The 12,483-nt window shown below is 33.0% G+C and overlaps 4 protein-coding genes across 4 annotated transcripts; 3 read left to right on the top strand and 1 right to left on the bottom strand.

The window, feature by feature from the left end:
- Positions 1 to 613: 613 nt before the first annotated feature.
- Positions 614 to 2,585, bottom strand: LOC116848486 (splicing factor 3A subunit 3). Its single transcript, XM_032824612.1, has 2 exons — positions 2,145 to 2,585; positions 614 to 2,021 (listed from the first exon to the last, which is right to left on the bottom strand). The coding sequence occupies exons 1-2, from the start codon at positions 2,355 to 2,357 to the stop codon at positions 732 to 734; spliced, it is 1,503 nt and encodes a 500-aa protein (XP_032680503.1). The 5' UTR covers positions 2,358 to 2,585; the 3' UTR covers positions 614 to 731.
- A 1,099-nt stretch (positions 2,586 to 3,684) lies between these two features.
- LOC116848472 (PRELI domain-containing protein 1, mitochondrial) lies at positions 3,685 to 7,249 on the top strand. The gene is made up of 3 exons (XM_032824595.1): positions 3,685 to 4,032; positions 4,138 to 4,351; positions 4,585 to 7,249. The coding sequence occupies exons 1-3, from the start codon at positions 3,944 to 3,946 to the stop codon at positions 5,011 to 5,013; spliced, it is 732 nt and encodes a 243-aa protein (XP_032680486.1). The 5' UTR covers positions 3,685 to 3,943; the 3' UTR covers positions 5,014 to 7,249.
- A 236-nt stretch (positions 7,250 to 7,485) lies between these two features.
- On the top strand, positions 7,486 to 9,024 carry LOC116848474. Its single transcript, XM_032824597.1, has 4 exons — positions 7,486 to 7,683; positions 7,926 to 8,141; positions 8,620 to 8,703; positions 8,907 to 9,024. The coding sequence occupies exons 1-3, from the start codon at positions 7,653 to 7,655 to the stop codon at positions 8,676 to 8,678; spliced, it is 306 nt and encodes a 101-aa protein (XP_032680488.1). The 5' UTR covers positions 7,486 to 7,652; the 3' UTR covers positions 8,679 to 8,703; positions 8,907 to 9,024.
- A 157-nt stretch (positions 9,025 to 9,181) lies between these two features.
- LOC116848473 lies at positions 9,182 to 10,907 on the top strand. The gene is made up of 5 exons (XM_032824596.1): positions 9,182 to 9,714; positions 9,820 to 9,857; positions 10,090 to 10,269; positions 10,478 to 10,568; positions 10,706 to 10,907. The coding sequence occupies exons 1-5, from the start codon at positions 9,693 to 9,695 to the stop codon at positions 10,753 to 10,755; spliced, it is 381 nt and encodes a 126-aa protein (XP_032680487.1). The 5' UTR covers positions 9,182 to 9,692; the 3' UTR covers positions 10,756 to 10,907.
- The last annotated feature ends 1,576 nt before the right edge of the window (positions 10,908 to 12,483 follow it).

The raw sequence follows: 12,483 nt of genomic DNA, 5'->3' as shown, positions 1-12,483 counted from the left end.
AAATAAAAAAAAAAAAAAAAATATATATATATATATATATATATATATATATATATATATAAACTAGTCATCTAAAATTTCGTTTATTCTGGACGATATCTATAGGAAATTTTACGGTGCCGGAATAAAACGTTGTTCGGAATATATATACGTAAAGATATTTAATTCCGTGATGTATGTTCCTTAAAAGAAGCCTTAATTGTCCAGCATAAACAGCATAAAATCCAGAGAATTACTTTTTTATATTTTCTGCATGAGGAGTATTGGCGACAGATAGACGTATCAGTATTACGCGCCGCGATCACCTGAGATATCCGATTGTCATTGAAATATAAAATGAATGTGCGATCACAATTAATGCGCTTTCATGTATATTGACTGTTCCTTCCAAGTGTAATATTCGCCAACGTGGCGATACCTTTGACTATCTGATACACAGAGTACTGAACAAATAAAAGGTTTATTAAGTATTCCATATTCGCATGCGACCTGCTCTCTATAATCATTGAGATAAATGTGCATAAAATGAGAAGAAAATGGACGTGGAAAGTGCCGGGAATTGCGGAATTCTTGTTATGAGAAAACCTACTATTCATTGATTCAACAAAAAAACTCTCATGAATATTAAACGCTTTATTAGACTTCTAAGTCAATGAGAGATAATTGTAAAAAGTAGACAATTGACAACCAAACCTCGTGATGGATTCAATTCCAGTGACACTTTCGTATAATTACAGCAAACCCTGCCTTTTGAGATCTTCGTATGTTTTGCGATTGACCACATTGCCAAGAGAATCCTCGAATTCCTCTTCCTGCTCCGGCTGCCAACGCTCGGCCTGTTTCTGAGCCTTGAGCTTGTCCCATAGAGCGAGAGCATCTTCGATCTGAGTAACATTGGCGAAATGCGCCGTATTCGGAATGCCGAGACAACGCATGCCATGCGCGTGTCTCCATTCCGCGAAATGTCTCTGAAATGCCTTCGGGCCCTTGTATGTGAAATTGCCGCAGATCTCGCAGTTGTAACTGATATTCAGGCCGTGCAGTTTATACAGCCAGTAAGGTATCGGCTTGCCGTCCCATCCCAAGGGTAGATTCTTCGGGTTGTAGGGCACCTCGTTGTCATCCTCCTCCTCCGACTCGCTCGCGCTCGCCTCCGCGTCGGAATCTCCCCTCTCGCCTTCGGTTCTCGCCTGCTTCCTCTGCACGTTCTCCTTCGTGGCCACTCGTTGTCCAGACACCAATTCCGCGAGTCTGTACACGTGGGACTCGAGCCGCGCGATATCCTTTTGCTTCTCGGAATCTCTACCCTTGGCTGACTTGCCCTTCCGATTCTTAGCCAATAGATTGGGGTCCAAGGAAGCCTCGCCCTTCGTGCTGAAGAGTCTCTGGGCACGTTCCTCGAGGGTGCCTCCACATTTAAGACCCAACGCCATCAAGGCTGACTTCAATCTGTCCAAACCAAGGGACGCGAGTTCTTCCCACGATGAAAACGCAGACAACTCCAAATGTGCTCCCACGTGAGTCAAAGCACTTCCAGCCTCCTTCGGCCAGCCAGGGAATGTGTTCTTCTCCCAGTGAATTTGAAAGTCCTTGTTGGCTTCTTCAATCTCCATGCTTATATCCAACAGAGGCCTCACTCTGCTCAAATAATCTGTCAGATATCCTAGGAGAGACTCAACATATCTTTGATATTCTGCATTCTTCCTCTCTCGAGCAATATCAAACAAATGATCGAATGTTGACAGGTAAGTTATATAATCAATCTTTTCTATCCCTTTGAGATTGATATACTTCTGATAACATTCATGAAGATCAAGATACTTTCCGTAACCTTCCTCATCTGTAAACTCAACAAGATTGGACAACTCCTCTGTTGGATTCTCCCTCATCTTAGCTAACTCCTCAAATTCGACAGACATGGGAACACTAATTTCGTTAGGATGTCGCCGATAGAATTCCTTTATAGATTTCAAGCGTGAATAAAATTCTGAGAATTCATTTGGACCAGAGAGCGCTTGAACCTGAAAATTGGATATACTTATACATATAATATTTATATTATATATATTTTTTCATTGATTTCTGGGAAATGAGGTTTATATCATGAACCTATGTTATAATATTCTAAAGTTATATTGACGTACCTCTTCTTTCCTCTGTCCATCCTTATCTTCATATAAATCTTGCAAATGCGTTGTACTGTCTGTATATTGATCGAGCAGCATTTTCAGTCGATGTTCCGAGTTTATATTCTCACGATGCCCAGCTTTTTTATGCAACATCTCCTTTACCATTGCATCCATCAGTCGTTCCCTCTCTTCGTGGTATCGTCGTTGCTGCTCTAATATCGTCTCCATTTCTGTCTCTTGACAGAAATGATGACTTAAATTGACTTTAAATACTTTATAATATTTTAAAGCACCTTGTTTTCCTTCTTCTGTGGACTCTCTGTTTTTGTCGCAGGCCTGCGTGCACCTGCGTCTTTGGCCCTTTTAACCTTTTGTGGACTAAACATCAACGCGAATTCTAATGCAGGATTCACACCGCGTCGATGTCCGACGTCCAATATCCAATAAAAGAATAGTTTTCCAATGAAGAATTGAATCCTCTATTAGAAAGCTGTTCTCCTATTGGATATCGGACGTCGTACGTCGGACATTGGACGCGGTGTGAATACTGCATAAAGGCGTATTCACATTTCGGCAAAAAAGCAGAAGTCAATCAGAACTCGTGATCTGCTAATTTTTGCTTTTCTACCGCGCGAGTTCTAATTGGCTTTTGTCAAGCGTAAGTAATCGACAAAGCGATGAATCGAATTTAAAAATATCAAGAATTGATTCTCTGGTTCACAAGAAACTATCAATCTATCGATGCAGGTGACTCACACTTTTTTAATTGTTTTATCGTTGTCTTAAATCTATCACTACTGTAATTGGTCTTCTTTTTCTTGTTGAGATGGAGAATCCTTATTCAACCGCAATTGGTCGATAGAGATGGTGGCGGCTCGTAGCGGAGACTTCAGAATTAACTTTACAAAATAGCAGATCTAAGGATGCAATCCACTAGACGCTACAAACGCTTTGAAGCCTTAAAAAGTACGATCCACTAGACGCTACAAGTGCTTTTTAAGCGCTTCAAAACGTCTGTAACGTTTAGTAGATTGCACTCTTTAACCCGTTATTTTTGTAGTTCCGAAATCTCCACTACGAGCCGCCACCATTTACTCCTGATCAACAATAGGTACAGCAAGCTTTAAAGCGTCTTCTACAATGGCAGTAGGAGTAGTAGTAAGAAATAAGCAGTAAGTAAATAGACCAATCACAATCGATTATTTTTGAAACGTGAGAATGGAATTGGTCAATTTGCTTACTGCTTATTTCTTACTACTACTCCTACTGCCATTGTAGAAGACGCTTAAGGGACGTCTACATTGGAAGTAAATAGCAAGAAGTAGGAAGTAAGAGTAAGAAATTGACCAACCACAGTCGAATGTGAGAAGAATAATCAACTATAATTGGTCAATTTCTTATTCTTACTTCCTACTTCTTACTGCTTACTTCCAATGTAGACGTCCCTTTAAGCCTTAAGAAATTGACCAATCACAATCAAATTTGAGGAAAATAATCGACTGTGATTGGTCAATTTCTTAAGGCTTAAAGCTTACTACATCTATTGTGGCTCAGAACTACAGCGACCAAACACGGTAGTGATAGATTTAAAGTAGTAACAGAACAATTGAGGTAGTGATCGACCAAAATCGACTCATAGATGCGCTATGGCGAGTATGCGATGTTTTCTCTTTCACGTCTAAACTCCTGTTATTTTTTCCAACTGTATTTAACGTAATCACAAACGATCTCACTGATAAACTGAACAAATTTACGCTGTTAGCTTCTTTTACAAACTTACAAAACTTTACGAGATAAAGACAACAAAATACACAATGAAGTATTATGAAAACACTATGGTCTTTCAATTTGATTGGACCCAAGTTGCACGAGGTTTCTTTCAAAGATACCCGAATCCACATAGGTATGTAAATGCATTATGTCATATTATTCCTTCAATCATGAATCTTACGTAACATATGTCATAAAATGATTCAGTTAATTAGCTTATACCTGGTATATTTCATAGTTCACACGTTCTTACTGAGGATACTGTTTCGAGAGAAATCAAAGATGGAAAGCTCTACTCTACACGGTTACTAACAAAAACTAACAGAGTACCAAAATGGGGTGAAAGGTTCATCAGTAAGAATATAGTCAAAATTGTGGAGGAAAGTATTGTTGATCCAAAAGCAAAAACTTTAACTACCTATACAAGGAATTTAGGATATACCAAAGTTATGGTAGGTCAATACACTGTTTACTAAATTGCACCAACTAATATTAATATTATCTAGTTATATTATATATATATATATATATATAGTTAATATATATAATGTAATTAATAGTCATTATAAAAAGAATTATTGTTGATTATATTATAAGATTTATATTCAAATTAAAAGTACACACAAATATATATAAAGTATATATGGATGTATATAAATCTAACAAAGTTTATGTTATTCGGTAGAGTATTATTGAAAAAGTAGTTTATGAAATCTCTGAAGAAAATCCAGAATGGACAGTTGCCAAAAGGTGTGCATGGATTGACAGCCAGGTCTTTGGTTTCAGTAGAGCAATCCAAGCTTTTGGAATGGATCGGTTTAAGAAAAACTGCAACAAAATGTCAGAAGGCTTTAATTATGTTCTCACAAATATGTTCCCTCAGAGAGCTCAGTTTATAAATCCACAGCTCTCTCAAACAAGTTTCTCCATGCAAGCTGGCCATAGCACTACTGATGATGGCATTGCTCAAACAAAACCGAGCCTTGCAGAGGATTTGCAACATTCATTACAGGGTAAAGCAGAAAAAGTAAAAGATGCTGCTAAGAAAGCCAAAAACCTGGCAAAACAAAAAGCAGGACCAATATATGCAGCTTATCAGTCAAACCAATCATAAACATTCATACAAGCAATGATTGTGGCTCATTGAGTGTGAGTAATGCCATTTCGCAAAGAAAATATTTGGGAGTAACATCATAGTATTGTCCCAATGCACCTTGGATTGTATGAAGATAAAACGTTAATGATTAATGTAATTAATGTAATTATACATTAATTGGTGAGTGGAATATGAAACAAGTAGGATAAATAGAGTCGGAAGGTTAATTGATAAACAATTGAAAGTTGAGATTTTGAAAGATTTATTGCAACTTGCTGAGATGAATAGATTTATAAGGAGTGCAGAATATAATATCTATGTGAAATTCGAAAAAAATCGCGACACATTTATCTCGTATATTATCATTCCTTTTAACTGCCAGGTCGTCAATAGCGCTATCAAATGTGATATATATAAACTGGAATGTGCATTAAATTACTTATTTTTTATGTACAAACGGTACTTTCTAGCTGTTTAATAATTTCCAAGCAATATTTTTTTCTTATATGAATAAATGAGAAAAGCATTACGTTATATGTATTTACAAGCACATATGTAGTGTTTATTTGCATATGTGTCGACCGTTCATATTCGTGTGAGCAGTCGAGAATTGCACAGAATAAAGCATTTTACATCTAGTTATTAATATATTGAAGAAATCAATCGCATATGAGCAACTTTGAAAGAATATTTTTATCATAAATTATTAAAATTTAAATCAAACTATTTTTTTCATTAATATGTACATGTATGTGAATGTGCGTATGTGTAATATTTTTTAATATGTTTCGTCAATACGAATAACGTCGATCAGCTAATTGATGCAGCTAATTGGAAAACTTGACTTTATTTTATCAATATGTATCTTAGATATCACAATTTTAATTTTACTACATTTTACACATAGAATTGTCTACATGAAATATTATTAACTAATCGACAATATCCCATTTGTGTCATAAAAAATAAACATTTAAAATATTAAGCAAAATTTTACCACTATTCTTAGGATTAATAAAAATAATTTTCAACATTTTAAATGGTCTATCTTTTGTGCATGTATTTAAATATTTTTTTAATATCCCAGAAAAAGTGCCGTACAAAAATCATAGTATTGTATCTGCTTTTAATGTTTAGTTTAAATTAACGTTAATTGACACAATTATATAAATTATACGAATATACAGTTGAAAAGATTATTGCACAAAATGTATATTTTAGAATGTTTCTCAAATTTTAAGCTAAACGAGTTAACAATCAAAACTCCAGTTATACGTTACAGTTATATTTCTATAAAATTATCGATCGAATGAAATTAAATCCTTTATACGTTTGTCTCGAGAATTAAATGTATGAATCAATGAATATTATCACATTATACTACATTGTATTAAATTCAGTCTAGTCGCCAAATAAATAATAATGATGTTCTTGAAGCTTTAGGTCAGAAAGAATAACAATACATAGTATGTATCTCACATTCTCACACCGACGAGATTAGTTGGTCACGTATATGTATATGTATATATATATGTATATATATAGTATGTATGTGTGTGTAGTGTTTACATACATATATATGTATATATACAGTACAGAAAGATTGCTAATTATGTATATATAGGAAACAGAGAAGAGATAAATTTGAAGAAGTTGTAACGTAGTATGTATAATACATCCTACATCCAGTGATAGCTTTAAGAATAATGTCTAGCATAATATCTACATGTATATAATGTTAATTATAGTATTAATTCTTAAAAGTAACATTAATATATTGTACACTATTTTGTCCACATAGACGCGCATACAAAAGTTGAGTAAAATATTTCATACGGTAGTAATATACGCTTTGAAGATAAAATCTTATTCGAGACCTCTGTATTCGAACGCCGTATTCCCGACCTCAAATCAAGGCACAAATAAGACCATGTTTATTGAGTAACTTCATTCGCATACACGACAATGCCATTGATACGTATGGAGAATGTCGCCATACGCAACTTGGACATCCCCGCCAGTTGCAAACGATCAGGGATCTCCCTGTTATATATTTTCCATATTAATATCGTTTTCAGTATGATTCTCAGGAGCGTATATATTTCACCAAATTATGTTATATTTCGTCAGATTACATGTTTAAGTCAACGGAAAAAAATGGAAAATGTTAAAGGAAATTATATATGAAGATATTTCTGTTGAAATCATAGAATTTATAGATATATATAGTTATAATAAACTATTCGTAAAATAATTTTTGTATTTACATAGTCAACTTATTACACATATAAATACATTTATTGTAAGAATAAGGACAACTTGTGAACTTATTGATGATTTTGAATACACAAATAAGATAGCAACAGGATTCACGTTTTATCACATTATAGAAAAAATCTGTTCAAAAACAATCACGTCATTATGCATATGGTGGGTTTACCAAGTGGTGGGAATTAATTTTTTCCTATATAAGGAAACAAGTTCAGAATACGGATAAGATAAATAAGTGCGCGTACAACGCAAAAGACAGTTCGCCAAGAATCAGCGGTGGAATTGAATTTTCGATCCTGCATCATTTTATCGAACGAGACACTATCATTTCTTCTTTTTTCTTTCTTTCTTTTCTTGTCGAACTTCGATATTTGGACTGTTTACGTATGGAAATAATCATGAAGTATATCGTTGTATGTAAGTATATTATTGAATTCTTCAAAGTTAACTCGAATTCGCAGAAAAATTATGTAATTATGGAAAACTGAACGATGTTTGATATAATGATTCTGTATATAATACGACTTATTGCAAAGGTAATGAAAAATATGGTCTAATATAATAATTACGATAATTTATTATAGCATATCGTTTGTTTCGCACAATAATATTTATTTTATATTTATTTTAATTGATAATTCGTCATTTTTGCTGTACAGTTGCGCAAGTGTTGTCCTTGGTTTACTTGGTCGCCTTGGCCTTTCCGCAAAACAGCTTGTCCAATAACTTCGATAACCCGACAACTAGTACCACACAAAGAACAACAACCGCATGTCCTTGTGTAGCGACTGCAGAATACAATCCAGTATGTGGTACTGATAACGTTACTTATTGGAACATGGGAAGATTTAACTGCGCGAAAAATTGTAATCCAAGTAAGACACATTAATTATCGTATCAGGACTTTATTGCTTTTTAAAATATTACAGTTATCACATATATGATTTAATTAAAATATAATTTTAAAATATTATACTAAATCCACACACAGACTTCTACTTCTTAATTTTAACTACAATAATTATAAACTTCCACTTTTTAATTCTCATCTTTTAACTATAAATTTATGGTTAAATATAGTTAAATTTATTTATATCTTTGTTTCATTTTTTAATTTTTAGAGAATCTGATTGTTACAATGTATTATACAATAGATAATTTGAATAATTAAAATTTATAAATAAGAATAGAATAAACACATAATACAAAAAAAAATGTTTTAATTAATTTTGCACAATTATTTAATTAACTACAATTCTTATATGTATTCTTGGTGTCACAGTACTACAGTGCTGCTTCATTTCCATAAATTTTTTACAAGTTCTATCTACTAATTTTTACTTTCTTTTCAAGACCTCGAAGTAAGACTAATTAGAGCCTGCGAACCATATAGCCAACTGAGCAGTAATTGAGAAATATTATAACATATAATTAAAGGTATATAAGTAAACAAAAATTGTTCAACTAACACTGATATACAATACACACACATATATGATACCTTGGGTGTGTGTGTGTGTGTGTGTGTGTATGTGTGTATATATTCTTATATCTTATTTTAGTTTTATTTATACTATTTTTTTTACAAAGATTTACAAAGATTATTTTCTTTACAAATATATGCTTTGTGTATATTACAGATCCATGATATCCTGATAATAACAGCAATATAGAACATACTTTTGAAGATATTGTAAACATTTTTTTATTAGAGGAACATTCAACAATGTTTAATAATAAAAAAGTACTTGATTCTTAGCTTCAACTTTGTTTTAATTTGCATAACTAGTCTTGGTTTTCTTGACTATTATTCATAATCTGATGTAATCTGCACATAATTAGGTTCTTCCTAAATATTATTTTATAAGCATTTTGTAAGTATGTAATATAAGTATGTATGTCACACATATAATTTAAAGTAACTGACTCTCTCACATTAATTTTAAAAGTATTAACAATTTGATATTTGAGGCTAGTATTAACAATTATTGGTCAGGGAAGAATAAGTTTAAGGAATTCATTAAATGCCTTGTAATTATTATAATTTTTTTTTAAAGTTGATTTTTAAGAAAATAAAATCATAATCGCTAAAACTCACAAGTAATTATCTCAACTGTGTTTCTAATCCTGATAATATCGCACATAATTGACTTCTATGATTCATATTTCTTACTACTGACCTTGTAATGAGTCTTTACAAAAAGCTTAACAATGAGTCTAGTGAAGAGATTGTAATAACCTTACTGGGGAAATCCAGTTTACTTAGATTCACATATATGATCGAAACGCGCATCCTTCGTTGGTTGGCAACTGATGCTATAAAAGGAAGTTCAGCCGATATTCTCAACAGTCGTCGACCTTCGATTGTATTGATATACGTACGATAGCAATTAACCTTTAATAGTTAACCGCCGAACGTTTCCAAAATGTTGTTTCACTTTCTGCTAGGTAAGGAAATCGCTTTGTGCTACGTTGTGTCATTTTTTATATATGTTAGTGTTAATATCATTAAACATGCTTAATAATTATATAATAATTATTTAATAATTACAGTTGTCGTGTCATCATTTCTCGTTACTGCGTATCCGCAAGTAAGTAAAAATATTCTTTTAAATGACAAAATAAATTAAAATAACAACAAAATAAATTAAAATAACAGCATCGACTGTATTTTTAGATACTACATAAATAATATTTGAAATGTTTTAACATACTGTGAAGATTAGAAATTTTATTAAGAAAAATAATTGAGTCATCTCCCTTGCAATACATAACAATTTAACATTTATTATCCAAAAGTTTGACTTGAGATTTATTTTGTAGAATTCAGATATAATATCCCAGGTAGATGGTTTTGTTTTTGATGGACCAACAGCTGGTGGTCAAAGTTCCAATGGACAACAAAGAATTACCTCAACGACCACCACAACTACAGAGTCTATCAGGGAAGATATGACTCCTCCACCTGAAGACATATTCAACACCTGTGTGTCATCTTGTCCGGTATGTAATTACAATGCTCTTTTTCATAAATATAAAATTCCTCTTGATAAGATAAGTGAATAATCTGAAGTAAAATCACAGTTTGTTTTTTCAAGAAAATTAGTTTGAAAAGTTATTAATTCTTTACCATTCTTTTTCTCAAGATTAGTATTTTTTTATCTATCAATTGATTCTTCTTAAAATATTAAAAAATAATTTTAAAAAACAGGTAACAATGGAATACAATCCTGTTTGTGGCACAGACAATGTTGATTATACTAATCCAGGAGGATTGGGTTGTGCACAAAGATGTGGAAAAGGTAAGATATAATATACTTTATTAATTTTGTACATAATTAAGATTAAAATATTCAGACATATAGTCTGAATCCTTTTATCAACAATAATATGTTATAATAAAATTAATATATTAATATGTGATATTTAATATTTACAGAAGTAACATTAAGATATTATGGACGCTGCTCAACAGGCAATGCTGGATGACTTTATATATCTTAAACAACCTTAAATTTAAAATAATTTATGCATTAAGAACGAAATGAAGACATTATTTTCGAAATGTATTACAAGACACAAATATATTTTTATATATAAATACATATTTATAGAAATAAATATATATTTATAAAAATAAATATATATTTATAGAAATAAATATATATTTATAGAAATAAATATATTTATATACCATTATAAAAATATTTTGTTGTAAATATGTTTATATAATCTGACTTATTTTATAATTACTTATTTTCAAATGAAATTATCTTGCTTAAATTTCGTGTTTTTCTTTTCCGTATTACCAAAAAAAAAGCTTTAAAATTAAAGGTATAAAATACAAAACTGTCCAACTATCCAACTGTCCAACTAAATACTTATTAATTTAACCCTTAATTAATGTCATGGGTCCACCGAACTCATACAAAATCTTTAAATGCGCATATATAAAGCTGTATGCGCTGCAGCTCTCCGTTTATTTTAAAAATTATTTTTAATTACTACTGTTAATTTTGATTAGAAATAAGTAAATATATATGTTCCAACATTTAAAATAAAAACTAAAACCTATAAAACACTACGAATTTTTATTTTATTATGGCTCCTGCACACAGGACGCGGTAATGCTTGCCGCGCGACAGCCAATCAATATGTTGTTTTTCCGTAAGAGCTAGAAGGTTATTACGGAAAGCAGCATATTGATTGGCTATCGCTCGAACTTCCGCCGCGCGGCAAGCATTACCGCGTCCTGTGTGCAGGAGCCATTAGCCTTTGAACTGGTTAGGGTCCACAACACTAGATGCGTTAGGCTGATATTACATGTGTCGTACAACACATTTTCGGATACGTTTATTGGTTGGTGAATAGAGTATTTCTAGGTTTTCTGTTCGTCAACCAATGAATGTATCCGAAAAGCTTGTCGTACGACACATGTAATATCAGTTTTATCATTTTTCACGACGTAATGGCTCCTACATACAGGACGCGGTAATGCTTGCCACGCGGCGGAAGTCCGTGCGACAGCCAATCAATATGTTGTTTTTCCGTAAGAGCTAAAAGGTTATTACGGAAAGCAGCATATTGATTGGCTGTCGCGCGAACTTCCGCCGTGCGGCAAACATTACCGTGTCCTGTGTGCAGGAGCCATAAGTTAAGGTTTAAAAGGCTCCAGTGCTGAGATTCTGTAACTCGTGATTGGAGTTAACGACAGTTTCATTATCGTTGCGCAACTTTTTTACGGCATATAAAAGCTGTGCAACGATAACGAAACTGTCGTTAACTCTAATGACGAGTTACAGAATCCCAACACTGGCCCCTCGCCGCGGCCATATTGATTTTATGACGTCAGAAGCGAGAAACGGCACGTAAAGAATTCTTGCGTACCATATCTAAATAAAAAGATATTCTTGACAAACATCACTCGAAATCACTTCAACATACTTGTAAAAAGTTCTCACCTTTTCCTTGGGCAATCCATATAAAGCCATAAAATAAGTCGTGAAATGAGGCCTGCTCACGTAAGAAAACGTATGGTCTAACAAGGGAGCGGTGCACTTGGACACGGTGCATTTGGACACAGCCAATCACAGCACCGTGTGATTAGAGACATTTGTAGGGTCCCTTGGAACAGCGACTTGTGATTGGACTGTGTCCAATTGCCCCGTGTCCAACTGATATACACCCGTCTAACAACTGATCAATCGAGTGTAAATT

This window comes from Odontomachus brunneus, unplaced genomic scaffold, assembly GCF_010583005.1.
Source record: "Odontomachus brunneus isolate Ranch 3 - 2012 unplaced genomic scaffold, Obru_v1 Obru_scaffold_096, whole genome shotgun sequence".
Taxonomy (NCBI): Eukaryota; Metazoa; Arthropoda; class Insecta; order Hymenoptera; family Formicidae; genus Odontomachus; species Odontomachus brunneus.
This window is presented reverse-complemented; position numbering and strand designations above follow the sequence as displayed.